The sequence below is a fragment of the Meleagris gallopavo genome, chromosome 8 (genome assembly GCF_905368555.1).
Source record: "Meleagris gallopavo chromosome 8, MGAL_WU_HG_1.1, whole genome shotgun sequence".
NCBI classification, from domain to species: domain Eukaryota; kingdom Metazoa; phylum Chordata; class Aves; order Galliformes; family Phasianidae; genus Meleagris; species Meleagris gallopavo.
The window spans coordinates 21,543,187-21,564,075 of record NC_139411.1 but is presented as its reverse complement, the minus strand read 5'-3'; the positions used below and the strand labels follow the sequence as shown (position 1 = coordinate 21,564,075).

The 20,889-nt window shown below is 47.8% G+C and overlaps 1 protein-coding gene across 6 annotated transcripts in view; it reads right to left on the bottom strand.

Annotated features, from left to right (window-relative positions):
- The window catches only part of HPSE2 (heparanase 2 (inactive)), a 77,514-nt gene that overhangs the window by 17,660 nt on the left and 38,965 nt on the right, over positions 1-20,889 (bottom strand). For 5 of the 6 annotated variants that reach the window (XM_085230226.1, XM_085230229.1, XM_085230225.1 and 2 more), the window contains 2 exons: positions 6,233-6,406; positions 5,619-5,790 (listed from right to left, as the gene is read on the bottom strand). In XM_085230226.1, the coding sequence (XP_085086352.1) occupies positions 5,619-5,790; positions 6,233-6,406 (346 nt within the window). The remainder of the gene's footprint in view (positions 1-5,618; positions 5,791-6,232; positions 6,407-20,889) is intronic. The other variant, XM_085230228.1, reaches the window with a different exon arrangement.

Here is a 20,889-nt window from a genome sequence, read left to right as displayed (position 1 = left end):
AGAACTCACTGCTCGCACCGTGCCTGCAGTATCACTGCCAGCACACCCCAGTCTTTGTGCGGGGACTGAAAGCTAAACCCCACAACCTCCAACATCACTAGAGTGGCAGAAGCAGTGCCTCTGTCTGCTCCTTAGGAAACTAACAGATCTCTTAGTTTTCCTTTTCTGTCCCCAGGAGAGTGAAACACATTGACTAGTTCTACTCATTTTCAAAATTTTCTGTTAAAGATACATAACCACCCAATTTTGCTTTCTGCGTCTATTTTTCTTTTCACCTTTAAATGGAGATTTGTTGCAAGTTATAGATCAGAATTTCCTGTTAAATCTTTGAGTCTTGATGATGAAGCTCTTCATGGAGCGCATTGGATAACTCAAGCTCTGGGAACCTGGATCAGCTCAATAGCCAGCAAGTGGTACTGCAAGAGCCAGAGATGAAAGCCTAGTGCAGGTGGAGCCCCAGCGGTGCACAGGTATCCGAATATCCACAGCTTAGGAATGCAGATGTTATTAATCCCTTTATTCCTGTAGCACCTGTGCTACTCAAACCTTGGATTTCAAGGCCGGTGAAGAAGCACGCAGGCCTGCAGTCCAACCAGAGCTGGCACACAGTCTGTCTGGGATTTCCTGGGCTGTGCGATGTGCACATGTGCAGCACCACGCAGGCAGAGCAAACCAGAGGCTTCCGGCATGGATCAGATCCCTGCACATGTGCCGTGCAGATGCTCCGTGCTGGTGCAGTAAATCTGCCATTTCCTTACTCTGGGCTCTGCAAGCATCACTGAACTCTGAGATGGACATGCACTGAGTCACCTCTAGGAGCTACGGGACAAGCTCAGCCTGCTTAGGGCAACGTCCCATAATTCGGGCAACAGCCCCTAACCACTGCAGCATCCCTGGCTGGGCTTCCACGTGGCAGAAACCTCTGCGCATCCTCAGAATCTGATGAGGCAGAACCTCCAAGTGGGAGAGAATACATCTCCTGTCCTAATTCAATCCCCACCAGTCATGGAGCACCCACTGCGACCTTACGCAAATTGCTCCCATGGCTAATTAGCTTCCAAGTATGTTATTTCTCATCTGAATGTGTCTGTCTTCAGCTTCCAGCCACTGCAACTTCCTAGGCTTATTCCTGATACATTAAAGAGCCATCTGCATTTGGAAATCTCTTTCCCATGAAGGTAATTGCTGATAGTCAACCTTGAAATAAAAAATAAAAAACAAATTAAAAAGCTATCCTGTAGCAAAGAATGCAGCTGCAGAAGGGAGACAAATGACCACCCCACAGCCTCCCAGTGGTTTAGCACTGTTTGACTCCCAGAGCTGGACTTCACAACCATGGGTTGTTCCATCTGGTACGCCCCGGTGAACTACGCAAACCCACTGCACCGTAGCTTTGCTACCAGAAGAACTGGCTCTGAAAAGCTGGGGCCATGGCCAGGCTCTGGAGGACAGCACACTTCTATCTGTACAGACTTTTCTGCCTCACCACCCTTCTTACAAGTCAAACAGGGTCAGCACCCATTCCGTAGCTCCAGCTAAAGCAGCCTGCTTCATCTCTGCTCACGTGGAAGGCATCGCATACCTCTACACATCTCTGCAACATTCCTGGTTCTATTACATCTTTTCTGAGATGAAATGACAGAGATTGTAGATAGCAATCAGGATGAAGGCACACCATGTACCCTTACAACACTATCATCTCATCTATGTCTTTTCTTACTCGCTTTGTTCTCCCTGTACAGGTGATGGTGATTTCAGCTTTTCAGCCATCCAGCTCCAGTTTCAGTTACAAAGATTGTCTTAACTCTTTCCTCCTGAAAGAGCAACAGATGGACCCTTTGCTTGTATCTTAGATCTTCGCTCCAGCTATAAAACCAGCTGCAAAATGCCTGATCACATTCTTCACATCCTGCTTCAATGTATTTATGAATGCATTTCAATGTATTTATGAATGCACATCCACAAGCTTAATGGCACATGAATGTGAGTTTACGCTGCAGTATCCTTCCCTTCGCATCATTAGTTACTTGTCTTGTGGCTTCATTTTTTCCACAGAATTCTTGCTCTGGACCCATGCAGTATCCTGGTTCAGCCTGTGCCACCCCCCCAGGAGATGCAACACTGAGAGATGGCTCTTGGGACCAGCAGACTCAGGACACCGAGCCACCTTCTGCCACCCTTGATGCCAGCAGTCCTTGGGACCACCATTATATTTTGTTCCGACAGCATGAGACTTAACATATGTTAGCATCCTAATAGCTTTCCCTTATGTTTCTTCTCTTCCAGCACTGAAAATATATGATTCAGTGATACATTATCCTCGTGTCTGATTCCTGATCTACTGTTAAAATCTTTGTTAAATCTTTGTTAACTCCTTAGAATCCTACTTTTTTTTTTCTTTTTTTTTTCCCCCAGGCAAATTCTGAGCGGTCCTGGGGATTCCTGTACCCACAAACACAGTAGGTAGCTAAGGTGGCCTGCTCTCTGACAGCTCAGGCTGCATGAATAGTCTAATTAACACCTCATCAAACTCAACTGTGAGTCGTGTCTGGAGAAATTCCCTCTTGCACCTGCGCACTCACATGTCCCTATTCCCCATTTGTTGCCTCCTGTGCAGCAGGGATTGCAGAGCCATCCCTATGGCAGTGGTCTGCTCTGTGGGGCATCCCCAGGTGGCACTCACATGCTCTGTGCCATTTCCCCGTGCAAGGTCCTTGCACCCCAGCAGTGAAGGGTGTGCTGTCATCACTGAGTAGTGCAAAGCTTGGTGCAGAGAGCAAGGCACTGTTCATGCTAACGCCACCATCACTGCAGGACAAGGTTTAGACGTAAAGAATAAGTTTGGCGTGGTTGCTAGAAATAACAGTTCAAGAGTAGACTGCAGTGTTTGGAATACAGGACATGCAACTGGGAATTGTGATTTTTACATAATGCTTCACACTGAGAAGCTTTTCTCTGAGCATCTCCTCGCTCAGATAACTCAGGGGGCTTTCCCTGAAGAGCGCCTAACGTCAGCTTCTGTTTTCTTCTACTGTTGAAAATCGTTCCCTGCTCTCTCTGAGCTCTCCTTTCCTTCTTCAGCTCATTTCCATCATTTATCTCACCAAAATTCACTTGTACACTCTGTATAATATGAACTTCTTTCCTCTCAGACTAAGCCAGCCATTCTGCCTTCTGTGCTGGGCTGTCTCATCTCTCCTCTCCAGCCTTAATGGCCACATCATAACCTCCAATTTAGTATCTCTTCTGATCAGCTTGACTTCGTATCTCTTCTGATCAGCTTGACTTCGTATCTCTTCTGATCAGCTTGACTTCTGCTATTCATCACATTTTTTTAAATGAGAGCAAAACTTTGTACCTCTCATATATCAGAACTATGGACTGCATGTACTTGATCTGCTCCACAGCCTTCATCCAAGCACTGCACAGACCACTCACGGTGCTCCAACAAGGTGGGCAGAAGGCTTGCCATTGAAAGCACCTCCCGAAATTTCTTCTGCTTGCTGGTTTTTGTGGAGTCCATCTGGGGTCTCCGGAGGCAAGCTTTGGCTGTGATGGGTGCAGGTACAGCCCATGGACCAGCACTGTGATGCTCCTCCAGAAGGCAGACAGTTCTCAGTAGCACAAGCCGAGAGCACTGAAGAGACCTCAGGGAGCTGCTGGGAATAAAGCTCATGCTGTCAGCTTAGACACTGGGTTTTATTTGTTTGTCCTTTTGCAACTCTGCTTCCAAGTACTACAAATGAGCGTTTAACTCTTTGTCTTCATTTAATCCAACTTGTTCCTTGTCTTTAAGCCTTGCCTGGTAATACTATGGTCTTTATGAAGAGAAACTACTGGTTCTTTCCCACAGAACCCGTGGCTGCAAGGCTGGATGCATGGGCTGCTCATCATGAGCTGCAGGCACTGGGTAGGGGGGCAGGACACAAGGCTCAGCCACAGGGGCAGGGATGGCAATGAAGTAACAGTACATATCTTGGAGAACAGATATGCCCCTTGCAGCTCTTTCTGGTCAGCCTAGTGGACTGGAGAGCCCCCACCACTCTACATACCCCATTCCCTTTCATTCAAAGATGGATTTCCACCACCTTTCCTATCACGCTGTACACTACAGCCCCACTCCTGGATCACACATCAGCTAATATGTGGCTCTGGAGCCAAGAGACCCCTGACCATGCTGCTCCGCCATCTCCTTCCCCAGGACCCTGCAGTGACATGCAGAGGGCAAACACAGAAGCAGGACTTCCCCTTGTCTGAGAGCTCGTTGGCTCCCATCCCTCTTGTTTTCCTTTCTCAGCCTGCTCTGCCTGGCAGTAATAGAATTCCTGCTGTTCAAGGCTGCTACAGTACATTGCAGCTCCCTGAGCTGCTCTCACTGTGCCGAGGAAGCCCTGGGGCTGCAGTACCCACCTGGCATCAGAACAGATGCAGACATGGTGCCCAGAAGGGGCTGCTCCCTGGCTGCAGGCAATGTTAGGGATGCTGGCCTCACAGCTGGGTCAACCAGCTTTATGGGCTCTGTGTGCTGCTGTAGCAGAGCTGAGAATCTGGCCCTCGCTCACTGCCTGCTTCACCAGGGACCACATCAGTGTGCTGTTTATTGTTTCTGCCAGATCATTCATGCAGATGTTAATGAATGTGAGACCCAGCTTTGCTCCCAGCAGAGTCCCTTCCACACCTCCCCCTGTCCAGCCCTCTGCGCTGGAGTTTTTGTTTACAGTTCTGCAGGGAATTTCCCCTCTGCTGGATGGTCTTCGAGCCCCCACGGTCCCAATTCCTGCTGCCAGCAGGCTCCCACACCTCTCTGGTTCCTGTAGCTGGCCAATGTCACCTCCAGCTGCTCAAGTCCCTCACTGTCACCATTCCTTCCCCACGCTCTTCTCTTCAGCCTCCCCAAACTCCAGCCAGACCTGCCTGTTCTCCTATCCATCAGTTTAAGAATACACCAGCAGCCCCACCCCAGCATTGCTGTCCATTCCTGAGTGCCATTTTAACCTAACGAGATGAAAAAGAAACCAAGAAGCTAAAGCCAGAGGGTCAGTATAATCAGTGGAAGTCACAGTGGTGTGACTGTGGGATGTATTGGTGGAACAGCATCATAGCACTGAATGGTGCCAGCTACAGTGTGACAGGCAAAACCTTCTTCAAGGGACAGCAGGAAGGGAGGAAAGGGCATTTCCCAGACAGGTCATGAACTCTGCTGGTGAAAGGGATCTGAATCTCAGTGCCACAAGCAGAAAAACTGTTTGTGTAACTTGGTCAGAATCAATGTGAGCAATCATGAGCAAAAATGCTTTGACGATGGCTCTGTGCCATACATTATCCTCTGCACTGTAATTCTTGTCCTGGCCAGGATGGAGCAGCGATGAAGAAGGGCACTACCAGCTTTCCTTCTGCAGAGATGGAGAAAGCACAGGGAGAAGCAGCTAACAAACAGAAGGAGCAAAGGGGTGCCAGGACTCACCTCCTGTCCTCAAAACCTGCAGCTGTGCAGCAGCCTCTAAGTGCATCCCTGCATCCCAGCAGGGTGAGCATCTCAGTCTTCCTGTAACTGGGAAACACTGGAAGCACTTGGGGAATGGCAGTTGGCCCAGCCCAAACAAAACAGCATCACTTACCCTTCCAAGAGAGCCATGACATTCTTCCTGGGTCTCCCAATGTTCGGCCCATAGAGGTTTGCTCTGGAATAGGTACGGATGAGCTGCAGCAGGCTCCTCAGCTGAATGTAGTCCTTCCCCAGCTGGCTGCCATTCACTGAGCGGCCAATCAAGGTCCGGTAGTTATTGGGCTCTGGGAAAATAAGAACAGATGGGCAAGGCTTGCTAGTTCTGCTCTTCTATCTCCTCTTCTGGAGAGAGCTCATATGCTGTCATGCAGCTCCTCAGATCAGTCAGCAGCACAGAGCTGCTGAGCAGTGGATGTGGGCTGTGACCACTCTCCTTTGCCAGTTGAACAGAGGCTGTGGGCCTTCTCCTCCAGAGTGAGCCCCTTTGGCTAGAGCTGAGGATCTGCACCTTCTATCATCGTCCTATGCCCAGGGGATGCCTGCATCCCTTGGCACTGCAGCTGCTGTGCAGGTGCTGCTCTGCCCACTCCAGGACCAGCCGTGCCCCATAGCAGGACCCTTCAAATCCCTCTGAACATATATCCAAGTGTCCTGGGACTCACAGACATCCTCTTCCCAAAGAGAACACCACTCTGCATTCCCAGGTCTCCCTGTTCCCACACTCACCATTGCCTAGCTCCCAGGAGATGTTATATTTCTTGCTGGCACTGTATTTCAGCAGGCTGAGTGCATTGGAGCTGTTCCAAGAGTTATTGGGATTTCGGCGCAGAGCATTCAGTGCAAAGATCAGGTGAAGGCCAGAGCAGTCAGCAAAGTTATAGAGTTTGTCTAGAGACCTGGCTGGGAAGAAACAAAACACAGCTTGTAATTCAAATGAAAGCCAGTTCCAGGGAGGTTCAAATGATCCTGCTGTCCATCAGACCTCAGCTCCTGTGTGGATGAACTGGGGTCAGGTGCCATCCCTGTGACATCTGTAACTGCAGAAGCTCACCTGACCTTTGAAACTGGGATAGGATTCCAGGCATGGGCTAAACTTCTTCCAGCATGGAACTTGGACGCTCTCCACTGCTGTGTCAAAGCTAAGGGCAGCGTTACCAGAGACAAGAGGCTTTATAATGTCTCTTTTCATCTGCTCCTGGCAAGGAAATATCAGCCTCTCCTGAGCTCATCCCACCGGCACCGCTTCTGGGGCAGCGCTGGGGAGGAGAGGAACTGCAGAAGGAACCACAGGGTCAGGGTCACCTCCTGCACACGGTGACAGCACTGTGGGTATTCCTCTTGGGTCTTGGGGTCATTGTTGGCTCTGGGTCGTGCCCCTGTCCCCATGCTTCCCAGAGTGCTGAGAGCCATGGAGCCACAGGGATGGGGAAGCTGAGGGCAGGCTGGGGACTATGGAGCAGTGAGTCCTGGAGACAGCTTGGGCAAGCAACCGTGCTGCTTGGCAGCACTCGCACGGTGTAAGGAGATGATCAACAGCTGCAGCAATGTGTCAAGAACAAACCATGCTGAAGTCTTCACGTGACAGAACAATAGCACCACTGTAGGTCTTACACTTTGATGATTTTTAAGGCTTTTGACATGAAAGTTATATACAAAGGCCACCAAAAGCCCTTCCCAAGAAGGACTGCATGTATGTTTTCATTAGTGCATTGAAATGGCATTGCCAGACACAGAATACATGAATACTCCTTCAGCAGTCCCTCATCCCACTACTGAGGGTAGAGCTCCACCAACACTGCACATCAAGTTCTCTCTGGCAAGCAAGGTGACCGTGCTGCAAGAGGAAATGCGTACATTGAGAATTGCTATCGGTAATCTAATGTTCAATGGAAGAAACCCAAAGGGTGTAGGCAGCCTGCCCTGAATCTTCTTACACTTTGCCAGTAAAGAAGAGCACACCAGAGCTGCTAGGGCATTAAGGTGCTGCTGTGCACCTCCACGGCCAGCGGAGCTGAAGAGGAGACATGGCATGCGGCAGTGTTGTGCCACTGCTGTGCCACACTACATGCACATGGCACTGTGACCTGTCCTGGTCCCTGAGAGCCACAGCAAACGTGGAGCTGCCCCTGAGGTCTGGGAAGAATAAACTTATTTTTAAAGCAATGCATTAGGAGGCTTGCAGAACTCAGCTGAGATGTTGTTTATTAGATTGCAGCAAAGGCATGGGAAGACGAAAGGAAAAATGTAGAAAAGAAATTGCTAATCCTCGGATAGGCTGTTCTTTTTTAATGCTTCTGGTTGTTTAAGTGAAAAGTAGCTGAGTTAGATTAACCTAATGCATTCATCCCACTGGCTCAGGCACATTAGCTGGTTTTCTGGATGCTTAGTGGATTAGAGACAGATACAGTTACTTAATACTCATTTACTTCAGACCTCCGGGCAAAAAGCTGTGCTTGAAATGACATTTCTATGAAGGGGATAAGATAGACAACCGTATGACAACAGGAAGACAGCCGAAAGGTGTCACCTGCAGCTCCCCTGATAAAAATGAAATCTTTTCACCAGTGCAAAACAGCCATAGTTCTTAAATGCTACAGGAGGGATTTTGTTTCTATTTAGGAGTCTCCTTAGAGGGCTGGGAATTGATTTTCCATGCATCGACCGGAGGAAACAAGCCGCCTGTTCACCCCAGCACAGGCCCTGCCACTGTGAAATTCTATTTTCCCCACGACACTTACTCTGTTTCTGTGAGCCTGCATACAGAGATACCTCATTTCGTGCTCTGCCACGACTTTCCTAGCTAGAAACCACCATGGGATGGTACGGAAGGGAACCACCAACCCTAACAGGAGACCCTAACAGGCTCGATGCCCAGCTGGCACCAGCTGCCCACCCACTGTGCCCATCTGATGTCTCTATAGTAATCAGCATTGAGGTGGGAAGAGCCACAGGTCACTAAACCACAGTGCAAAGCATATTGTGAAGACCCTGAGCAATGTCCAGCCCTTCATAAGTACAAATGGCCCAAAGAAATTGCTATAAATATTTTACTGCCTTGACTAGGGATGGCCACATTACTTCTGAATAATGAGAACACGAAGAATCACAGTATTATTAACAGCTGGCTAAAACTCACTTTGAATTCTGGATAATTGCACCATTTTTTCTTCATCGAACACAGAAAATCTTCCAGGAATTTAACCTTTCCCCAGCTAACAGATCATTAGGCAAGGCTTTAGCAAAGCTTTTCAATAGACAAAGCCATTGTCGTACCAGAATGAATCTTAATAGAGCAGAACTGGATTTATACGATGCTCTCGCTGCCCCTTTTCCCCCTCTACCCACTGCAGGCACACATACTCAGAGAGGGAATAAAACAATAAAAGAAACCCATATACGTTAGCACAAGGAAAAGCAATAAAGCACCAACTTTAGGGTATATAAGTGCAAAAACCCAGTTAGCTGTCATGATGGTGTACCGGAGCCTCCCTCTGGAAGCTCACACCCTACGGCCTTAGCACTAGGAGAATTTAAAGGCTGTTTGGGTCTTGTTGATTCTTTACATCCTTGCTTTTGAAGGCCTGGACACATCTAAAGGGCTAAAACCACGCTACAAGGCATGACCAGGTACAGTCGGTGACAATCTGCTCACATTCCAGCTGCTTGCAGGGATCTCTCACCCAGCACAGAGGGAGACAGATGACTTCAGAATGCAGAGATGTGTCTGTGTGGCCACAAATGGTGGTGGGGCTCATGGGGCAAGTATGTCCTGTGGGATTGTTTTCTTTTTATACTGGGCTGAATTTTAACATTCTCTGAAAGACGGATGGCACTTAACTCAGCAGCCTGCCAACACAAAATCTGAGGCACATTAAGACATCTCTGGCAGTTTAAAATAATTGCAAAGAGTTTCCAGTCATCATTATTGAGTTAAACGTTATACTAGAGGCTTTTTAGAGAACACAGCCTGGACTGCCATTTGGTTAGAGGGACAGCTCAACAATCTCAGGGTTTGAAAGCCTTCCATGTTTTTTATTCAGCTTCAGGAATCCTGCTTTGGCAGGGCAAGCCTGGAAACCCATGTGCATGCTGAGCGGGAGCTGGAGCCTGGGTGGTGGGGCACAGCACGGCATGTGGGGGCAAATGCACAGCAGATGAAGCCTTCTGTTTGTAAAGCAAATAAATGCAGTTCTAGGAATAATGTTTTCAGCTAATTGTGGGGATCGCTTGATTCAGCTTTGCCCATAAATTCTGCCTGAAGCATCCCTGGAGCTCCTCGTGCCAGGATTCCCTGCCCCTAGAGCATCCCACAGGAGATAGAAGAGGGAAGGGGTTGGGAAAGAGCTGGCAAAGAGCAAACAGAAGGCCAAAGACAGCTCTGCAGGGAGGGGGCAGAACAGAGTGTTCAGGGAGGAGATGAGTAAGGCGGCTGGGGAGGGCGATGAATGGAAAAAGAAAGGTATTCCCACAGCCAAAGGAACAAGTGGGCACATGGAAAATTCACAAACTGCCACCACTGTCAGCTGAATCCCATTTGCACTGTCTCTTTCAGGCTGAACATCCTCAGAATACCATGTGTGTCGCAAGGACTTGATGTTTTCTTAGCGAATAAATATGAATCAGAAGACACACAATAGGCGATCGGAATAACACCAGACTCAAGGGACAGGCTGGCAAAACTAGCCTGCAGTCTTCTCATGGCTCCTGTCCTCAGGCAGGACAGTCAAAACCCTCATCCACAATGTGCAAAGAGCAGCCTTCATCACCACCAGTGGATCAGAGGCAACGCAGCATCCCACTCTGCCCACATGCACCATAGCTGGATCCAGACGACCACATGAAGATGCTTCTATAGAATCACCAAGGTTGGAAAAGACCTCCAATTCCATTCTGGATGCTAAGCTGTTCCTTCAAAACCGCTGCTAAAAGCGAATTGTAAGGCTTTTGAGGCTACCAAGAAGCCTACACAGTTGCTGGAATTTGCATTCTAATGATGACCATCCCAGCTGGGAAGCTGTTTTGTTTTAATTCAGTCTTCTTAAGCATTGTGCTAGGCAGTAAAACCACACTGTGTGAAGATGCTTGAGAATTTGCAGGCAAAATCACCACCAGTTTGCTGGCCTCAGACCGACAGGCACTCCACCTGAAGTACTCCCTCTGCCTCATCAAGCTCTCGTCTTCCACCAAAAGGATGGAGATGCACAGTCCCATCCCATTGCCCTGCTATGGCATGCTGGAGGTCTGCTTTGAGCAACAAGAAGTGCTTTGGCAGAGCCCCACAGTGCTGTAGGAAGGGGATCTGCTTTAATCCCTTCTGAGGAATACCTGAAAGTTGGAGGAACTGGCCTTAATACTGCTCGTCAGTGAAGAAATGCCGCGTGCTGTGTGTTAATGAGGAGCTGGATTTTGCCTCCAGCTGGATGACAGATGGGGGATCTGGGGAGATTCCCCCCGGAGTATTGAGGAGGCCTTGTTCCAAGGGAATTGTCATCATCCCCGGTCTTTATGCAGCTCAACACTGACCCTCGATATTCATTCAAGTCTTTAACTAGATATTTTATTTCATTGCCAATCCAGAGGTGATTATGCTGACCACGTGAGCTAGGTTCAGCCTGTAGCTCTGCTGTACAGAAATAGCAGTCTGGGGGCTTGGTGTCAATCTCTCGCCAATAAGGAGCTTGGCTGGCAGCCATGGATTGTGGGCTGAGTTCCCAGCTGGCATATAACTTGGAAGACAACCATGAGGTCTGGGTTCAATATCCAATTGCTAAGGAGTCTGGCTGACAGCCTCATTTTGTGGAATGAATCCCAAATTAATATAATGCTTTTGATACCAGACAAGGGGCATGGCCTGCTTCCAAATGCTGTAAGGGCTCAGATAAAAGCTGTAGGCATTGGGTTCAGTGTGTAAATGGTACCGAGGTCGGATAACAGTCAGGATTGGGATTAATCCTCAGATGGTGAGAAAAACGAGTGAACCCTGAGCTCTGCCTTTGAGCAAAAAGGAGCTCAAATGAGCAGAATAGTTCTGTTTTCCATCCTTGTGTGGTAAAGAACTCACAGGACAGTAATGGTTTTGAGGAACAAGTGTAAATTGACATGGAGCTTCAGAAGAGACGTGGGATCTGGGTTCAATCTCAAAGCGCTGTAAAGCTGAGATAATGGCCAGAGGGGCAATTTCCAAATTGTTCTAGCCTTGTGCCTGGGCAGGAACCGGGATCACATGACATCTTTCAGCAGAAGACGACGCTTTCTTCTGCTGCATAGCTCGGACTTTTAAGACATTTTCCCTTTTCAATCAGGATAAATCAGGCACCATTTGAATTCTCAGAGATAAACAGAAGTGGTCTGGAAGAGGTCTGAACAGAGCAAGGGAAAATGAGGCTGTGATCACCACCTGCTCACATGCATATTGCTGGGCTTCAGACACAGACAAATTTGGTACCATCTCTGCCTCAAAGAAACTGCAACCACGGTCTGGAAGTGAAGCATCCCAAAACCCTGCAAGGACAGCAACTGCACCTTCCTAATAAGCACGGGTGCAGAAGACAAGTGCCACCAGAGCCATTCTGTGTCACCGAGCACTCTCAGTCCACAGCAAGGCCACCGTCACCTACACAGGGAGCGAGTGAACATGCTGGTGCCGGGAATGCAACTGCAGATACAACCCAGCTCTGCTGCCAGAACGTTTGCTGACAGAATGACTGTTTTATATGGCTATAAGAGCAGCTATAATCGCAGCTGTCTGAAAAGCAGCAAAATCTATGATGTGTGTTTCTAAATCCAATGACAGCTGGCAGTGCTGCGCTGCAATTCCTTCTTTTACACAGTTTAGCTAAAACACTTCTCCGCGGATCACCCCAATTTATCAACAAACAGCAGTTTCTGGAACAATTTAAAAGCATTCCCAAATAGGCAAGAAGTGGTCAGCTCTTCAGGCACTCAGCGATCTGCAAGCTCCCAGGCAGGAGGCGGCTGGGGGAGGATGGGGCTGTAGATGGCACTGCTGATGGATTGGGGAACAGCAGAGAATTACCCACGGGGGAGAACATGATGGTTTAAATGGTTTAAAGCTATGCCAAGATCCAGACGTGAGCCATTTCTGCACTGCCAGGATGTGGCGTGGACAAGACACAGGGTGTGCATTGTGCCTGTCCCCCATGTCCCCACTATACCATGCACAGTTATTTCAGGGTGCCATTATTGTTAGGTTGTGTTTTTCTCTATAAATGCTTTTTTTTCCCAACAATGCTAATGCTGCATCAAGAAAAAAAAAAAGCAAGCTGCAGCATAGGCTGAGCACCACCCTGAGCACAAGCTGCGTGGCTAAACTGGAAGGGGAGGCATACAGGTACAATGCGTGTTTCTAACATCTTCATTGAATCCCAGCGCAAAGCTTAACCTGGGCAAGCTGTGCACCCAGTCCACCTAGTCCACCTGCTCCTGTTCCCAGCATTACTATCTTTCTTTGCTGCCTGATCCTCTGTCACGCAGCAGATGCACGGCTTCCTTTCCGAGTTGCCTTGTGCAGGGATGCGAGCCAGACCCACCCTGCAGCACCCGCAGCGCCGTGCGCAAGCTCCCTGCCTCTCCACATTCATAAACCATGAGTCAAATCCCCCAAAAATACAAGACCTGGTTTGAGCCGAACTTTCATTGCCTTCTCTTTGCTAAAATTTTGGGTGCACTGTAGGGCAGCCTTAAGCTTTTCTACTACTACAAGGGCTAGAAGTTGATGTGCAGCAAAGCGATCACCTTTCATTGGTTGTTTGCATTGGGCTCACATCCCCATGGGATGCATGGATGGCATCCCCGTGCATACTGAGGAGAAAACCAGAATGCAGAAAAACATCAGATTGTGGGTCCGAAGCACCATCCCTCCTCCCTGGGAGGAAGAGGGAGCGACCAAGGCTCTGTGTGCATTTTGTAAGCTGGGCATCTGGTATTTTTCAAAACTCTGAAACATTTCAACAGAAAACTATCCTGAAGAAAAAAAAAGAAAAAGAAAAAAAAAGAAAAACCCCCAAAAAACCCCACACACCACCCCACCAAAAAAACAACACACAAAACCGGAAATGTTTCAATCTGAAATCCTTAATTAAAACCACACTCTTTGGTACATAAAGGAGGAAGTTAAAAAAGAAATGTACTTTTGCACATTACAGACAGCATTATAATAAACACAAAGCACTGCCAAGAAAGAGGCATTTTCAAGGCTAAAGTAGATGCCTCCAGCTGCACTAAAATAATGTCAGAGGGCTTGTCCACATTACAAAGTGTCATTGCATCTGAACGCAATAGCGAACAACCAAGCTGGATGGATGGGGAGGACAGCAATTATTGGCGCGGCCGCCAGCGCTGCGGCAAGGACCAGAACCCGCTGAGGTCTGTGAACTCCTCTGCCTTCCCACAGATCCCAGACCCTGGTCTTAATCTGTAAAATATTTGAAGGAACTGGCCGCGACTCTTCCTGTTCCTCTGCTCCGCACGCGGCTGGGCTCGGCAGATACGGCTCAGCTGGAGGGACCCGGTTTGGCAGAACTCTCCCGGCTGATCTTTGGGGAATCTTGTACCAGAGCACACAGGGTGGGGCCCGGACCTGACTTTTGAGACATGAGCAGAAGGCCAGAAATGGCCGGTGTCAGAGCCTGACGCCTGCACGAGGCAGCCGGCAAGCACAAAAGTAGTGCAGAAGTCAAACTCCGAGCTTGGGCAGGATGGAATGGATTTCTCGTAAAAGTATCCACCACCGGCTTAAAGTCTGCTGCACTGAAAGCAGCCTGGCCCATAAAAATGTCACAGTTACTACTTAATGTCTGTGATCCAAATAAGCACCTGGCTTCTAGTCCAGACTTGCCCATTTCAATCCTAGAAAGCAGGTCTTGCTATACGTACCACTGCCAGGGAGGATTTTATTCCTTCTGGATAGCTCAACTTTAAGATCAAACCATATCTAAATATATTTTCATTAAGCAGCACTTTTGTTTGCAGCTTTTCAGTATAGAATCATAGAATTGTTAAGGTTGGAAAAGACCATTAAGATCATCTAATCCAACTGTCAATCCATCCCCACCATGCCCACTAACCACATCCCTCAGTGCCGCATCTCCATCTTGAACACCTCCAGGGATGACAACTCCATCACCTCCCTGGGCAGCCTGTAGGCATTTTTCCTAGTATCCAACCTGAATGACTGGTGCAACTTAAGGCCATCACCTCTCATCCTGTTGCTGTTACCTGGAAGAAGATGCAGACTCCATCTCACCACAGCCTCCTTTCAGGGAGTTGTAGAGAGCAATATGGTCTCCCCTGAGCCTCTTCTCCAGACTGATCAATTCCATTCTCTTAGCCACTCCCCATAAGACTTGTGCTCCAGACCCTTCACCAGCTTAGATGTCCTTCTCTGGACATGCTCATGTGCCTCAATACCTTTTGTATAGTGAGGAACACAAAACTGAACACAGCACTCATACCTTCACAGCAATGCAAGTTCTCCAAACTCCCAACCAACTTGTAGTTACCTGCTGTCCTACCAAGCCATGATAACAAACCACAGCTGTATGTGATACTTGGAGTCTCATGAGACAATATTGATGAGCTTAGGTTAGGGAGAAGAAAGAGAGGATGCTGTGAAGCAGTGAAGAAGGAGTGGGCACCAAGATGATGTCTCCAACCCAGCAAGAGGACTGGAAGATGAATCTGAAGGGAATCACCTTCAAAAGCTGCTGGGTGCGCTCAAACAGAAGGCTTTGGGTAAAGGAAATTGGAAGAGAAAAATTCAGTGAGAATAACAGTACACATATACTGTGACCAAAAGTCTATCTAAAAATGCCAGGAGAATGAGGAATAAACAGGAAGACTTTAAAGCCCTCATATGCACCAACAACATTTACTTTCACCCATGCTTCATAGGAAGACACTGGAGGGAAATACTGACATGAGAAAATATAGCTTGCTGGGCAACAGGAAATAGGAAGGCTGTTTTTGCGCAAAGAATAATTTGGGCTTCAAAAAGAGATAAGGAACAGACTCTTTCCATTTTACCAGGAAGAGAGAGGGAAACAAGGAGCATTCTGCTAACCAGAAACAAGACATGGACAACAGCTTTTTGACCATCTGACTGAAAGAGCCAAATAACTGGAGTTCATAGGAACAGGTCATTTTAATTACCCTGGCATCTGCTAAAGCTTCAGACATGCCAAGTTGCTGGAACGCGAGGGGAAAAGCAGCTCTGGAGGTGAGGGAGAGGAGCAGGGACAGCATTTTTCTTACTTGGTTATTCTTGATATAGAATGTTGTTTAATAGTCCAAAGCTGGAAGCAAATTGGAGTGAAAGTGCTTACAAAACCATAAAACTCAGCAATTTAAGACTGTGAAGGAACAATAAAAATGGATTAAAGATAATGTATTTCAAAAAACTCAAATTTGAACAAATTCAGGGCACAGGTCAAGAGGATCTCTAGGGAAGGGAGTTTAAGACAGCATTTCCCAACCAGTGAGACATGGAGAGGCAACAGCTGTGCTCTGGGTCCAGGGGAGAGAGCAGCACAGAGAGAAGCAAGAAAACACCCTGGAAATACAAATAAGAGGAAGAAGCAGGAAAATATCAACCCATAACTCAATGCAAAACTGTGAGCAACGTATTGACATATGACAGCTCTTCGCTTTATTTTTCATAGGGATAATTAACTGTGACATGGTTGTTAATCACAGTAATTTTAAGTGTGAAACAGAAGCAGATTTGAAGAGGAAAGGAACAGATGAAATATGATTTAGGAAACCTAAACCACAAGGCACTCAGTTATCACTATAACGTCTGTGTGAAATCACTTTGCCAAATACAGACGTTTCATATTTAGTCAATACATACTTTTTCTGCATATTCACTGAGAATTTTGCTACCATAGGCACTCCCTCCTGCAATAACACTGCTCTGTTTAGCTCTTTGCTCACGTGGTTTTGCCCCTGCTACACCTGAAGTTTACTGACTGCTTTACTTCTCTGGACACAGCTGCATTCCTCACACCAGTTGCCAGCATTTCAGGGGGAATGCATCTCTTCCAGCCTTACAGCAATGGAGATACCCTCTGAACAGCTTTCCCTCATCATTTTGTAGTGAAGATCAAGCAGGACTCCTTGTGAAGCAAGCACCCGCAGCAGCTGGGTGAAGTCGATAGGGGTTCCACATCTTCCTGTCTGCCTGGAGAACAGTCAAAGCCAGCAGCACTGCAGATACATGGCCTTGGATGGAATGGGTGCTATGTTTTCACAACAATTCCCCTGCAGTTGCTGCTGCCAGCACAACTCCTCCGCATCAGTTAGCACTGCGGGGATGGAGGGACGCTTGCGCAGCCTGCCAGGACGGTAGCTCCAAAGCCCATCCATCCATTGGATAAACGTCATGGCTAGAGGTGGCTGTTAGAAACACGGAGCCATGTAGGAAAAGCAGGCAGATGGAGCATAGCTCGTGTGCAGTGTGCGGGACTCAGCTAAACACGCAGCAGAAGGCTCCACCGTGAGTTACCGCAGTCAATGAATGGATTTAGATGCCAGAACTTACGTTAGCTCTTTTCCAGAGAGACCCTCTGTTTCTCACTACATATGTGCCCAACTGCCGAGCGACCTACAGCACTCTCGTACTACCGCAACACAAATCCTCCATCTGAAAATACATCATATTCTGGAGCTAAAGAGTCATATTAAAATCGAGTAGATGAGGTGCTGGATTAAGCTAATGGTATCATTGGCTTGCCTTCTGGGAAAGGGATCTGAGATTTTCACAATGTACTTGTCAGATTTTAAACTTTCTCCACTAAACAAATAACCACCGTTAAGCCTCTGAAAGGGACTCTGCCCCCAGCCAGAGGAGACGGCCCTCAGAGGCAATTCCTGGGGATAAAGGCTGATCTAAAGAAGCGTAATTTCTCAGGGTTTAACTGAAAGTACCTCGCTGGTTAAGTAAACCATTATCTTTCTGGATATGGCATAATCTCCATTGAAAAATAAGCGGATGGAAAATAATAAAATCAGCTTATTAAAATAAATTCCCCAAAATTGCATGCCAGCCTTTAATTAAATAATTCCACCTGAGAAGCCCATCCTCTCAAATCACTCATAGGATCCGCTCACTGGCTCCCACCTTCCCTAAATGGGAACCATGTGGATGGCATTAGGAGAGGGAAGTGCATGGAAAGGTGAGCCCAGCGAAAGGCAAAGAACATACTGTGGCATGCTGGGGAAGATTCAAGGGAGATAAAAAAAAAAAAAAAAAAAAAAAGGAGGGCTGAAACCTTCTGACAGTAGAGAATGGGCAAGTATCCCTACATGAGAAAGGCTACAAGAGTGGAATGGAAGGTGATAGAAGTTGGAAGACGAGGGCTTGTCCCTGGAGGAAATGCTTCGAAAACATGCGTTTTCCAGCTTTGCAATGACCTTGCTCCATTTTTGCTGTGGATGTTGGAAGCCTGATTCTGCAAAATAAGGCTAGCTATGCATTATTGTACAGCTGATAAGCATTACACTTTCAGAACTGGAGCTTATATTAATGCTCACAGTGTTCAGAAACAACAGATTTTCACTCAAATTTCAGATCATCTCCTCAACCCCTCAGTCTGCAACTTCGGCATAAGGAAGGAATTCACATTTTAACAGAGATTATCAGATAAAACCATAAACCTCAAAACAGGCTGTAATCACCAGCCTGGGTTTTGACATGCTCTTGTGTTGCATCAGTACCAAGGGGATAAACAAGGCAAGAGGACAGCAACCAGGAGGTGAGGCCGGACACCAAGGTAATCTCCTGGGAAGAAATCTGATAGAACTGAGGGGGACCCCAGGGTGAGGGTATCTCCATCCCCCTCCACCCAGCAGCACTGAGCCCCAGGCCACAACTGGAACCTGGTGGTGAAGGACTGCTCAGCAGTTCAGCAGACTTGGGCACAAACACTGATGGCAATTCAGTGTCTGCAGTGACTTTGGGAGAAACAGAGAATATTTTGTGTGCGTGTGCGCACAATTCAGCATTTGTGTCAGAACAGAAGGAGGCCCTGGGGAGGGAAGGTTTATCAAGCTGATGCTTCAGACCCTTGTCAACCATGGCTGGCGCTCCAACACACACAAGTCCTGGCACAACAAGTACACACAAGCATGTAGCTATCAGAGGGGCTGGAAATCGTCATTAACTTGCTGATGGCCCTTTACCCAAGTGCAATCTAATTGTCAAAGGCCTGAGCAGAAGGGAAATCCAGTCTGTGCAAGAGCTCTGAAGGAGCTCTGATGGTGCTGTTGACAGCCATGCTGCAGGAAGGCATTGGCTGGAGCACTGGACTGAGCTGGTTTCTAATCAGGGCATTTCCTGCATATCTCATCCCTTAGTGCAAGAGGCTCTGTAAGTCCTATCAGTGATGATTTCCCACTTCTTGAAGGATGGAGATCTGCAAAATTTCCTTAGCCTCTAATGGCTCTTTCCCAAGGACAGACGCGCTAGGAGGTGCAAGCTATTGGCAGCTCAAGGGCCCAGAGGAGCTGTTGACCGTGTTTAGGCCACAATCCAGAGGACTTGATTTCATCCAGCGTAAGTGGAACTGTTTTATTTATTCTAGTAGTCTGATGGCAAGGGAGGAGTGCTCCCTGGCTGCCCGCAGCAGCCACAGCCCTGTTCCAGACATAGGGCCTAACACAACCCCATTCCACACAGCAGTGCTCTCGTGGGCCGGGTGCCCATCCTCAAGTGTCACTCAGAGGAGAAATTTGGTCAAATCCATGCTGCTTCCTCAATCCCTTTTCCTGCCTTCAGGAGCATTTGCTCTTCTCTCAGAGCTCGCTGTCTGGCCCTATCGGATGAGCACCTGTGGTTGCTCAAGAATAACAGCTACACGTCATGCTGGAGAGCTGTTTGAGCCCTCATCCATCTCCATGATGGCTGAGAGCAACAACTACAGAGGCAGGGCAACTACACTGTGATAGATCCCAGCCTCCAGCAACCAGTGGCATGGGGACGTCCTGGGCCAGAGATACTACCTGGAGATTTATGAGATTACCCTTTCAGTGCCTTGTCCCAACAACCTTTGAATTCCTATAAGATTTTAGCTGCCTTGTGTCCTAGTTGCTGGTGTTGTGAAGTCTCATCCTTGGAATGGCCATGGTGACTTCCATGGGCTTCACCAGGACAGAAACTGGGAAGCACTTTCCCTCCATATCCCCATCATGGGTCATCTTTGTTAGAAGAAGTAAAGGTTTGAGAAGCAATAAGTAAACAGAGAAAACAAGAGCAGAAGGGGCACCCATCACAGGTACACAATGGCCTGGTGGCAGCTCTACCACCAAGGTGTAGGGCAGAACACTGACCTCGTCCAGCTGTGAGTATAACACCGAGCATTACAAGGCAGCCAGATCCCTACTTTCCAAATAAAGACAAGAGCAACAGCCAGGAAGCAATAGCAGCCCCAGCATTCCACGTGCAACAAAACTCAACTTGAAGTAACCTGCTGTCCAACCTAAGGTCTGAGAGCAAGATGTCCTAGTTTGCACAACACAGCGAGTGTGCTGAGTGCTCAGCAAAAAATCACGCCAAATTATAAATAAAGATCCAAGAAGGCTTGACACAAATACTGAGGCAATGACTAGAGAAATGACTTATGAAGTGCACAGTGAATGCCTGCAAGGCTGACCAAATGGAGGAGAAGCTTTTAAGAACTGCAGGAGCTTTCCAGAAGAACAGAATCTGAAGAGTGCCAATTTGTGTCAAGGATTTTCCATCTGCACATAAATAAATAAGGAAGATGGAAGCATACGAGGAGAAGCTTGTGTTGTCCATCACAGGGCCTATGTGGGTGTAGCTCCTTCAGTGCAGAGCTGTGCTGGACTCCAGCGAGACTGAAGTGTTGCAGATGGCCTGCAGTAGACAACTGCATGGAGCTGAGTTATGTGCTAGAAGTCTGAGTCTGCCTCCAAAATTAATACCACATTCTGAATGACTTTCTGGACCCTCACAGCATTCACCTGCCAGAGAAACGGGAGAGGGACGGAGCAGTGAGAGCAAAGAAACAAGAAAAGATGACACAAGACAATAAGTGGAGGGCACAAAGAAAATATCCATCAGCCAGGCCATGATGTCTCAGTTCCATTAACTCCCACTGCTGCTAGCCACAGCTCCTTAGCACCCACAGGGTGGTCAGCACACCCACAGCGGGAATGGAGAGAGGGATTGCAGCTATGAGGGGGCAAAGGCAGGCTGGGGAGTGCAGGAGGGAAAAACATTTGGGGGTTTATTTTTCACACAGGATTCACAACATTCCTCGGAAAATTTAATTTTGTTGTCCTGTTCTTGTTTGCTAACCAGAACCAATTTAATTTTAAAGCAACACGCAGAGCCAACGGGGGAA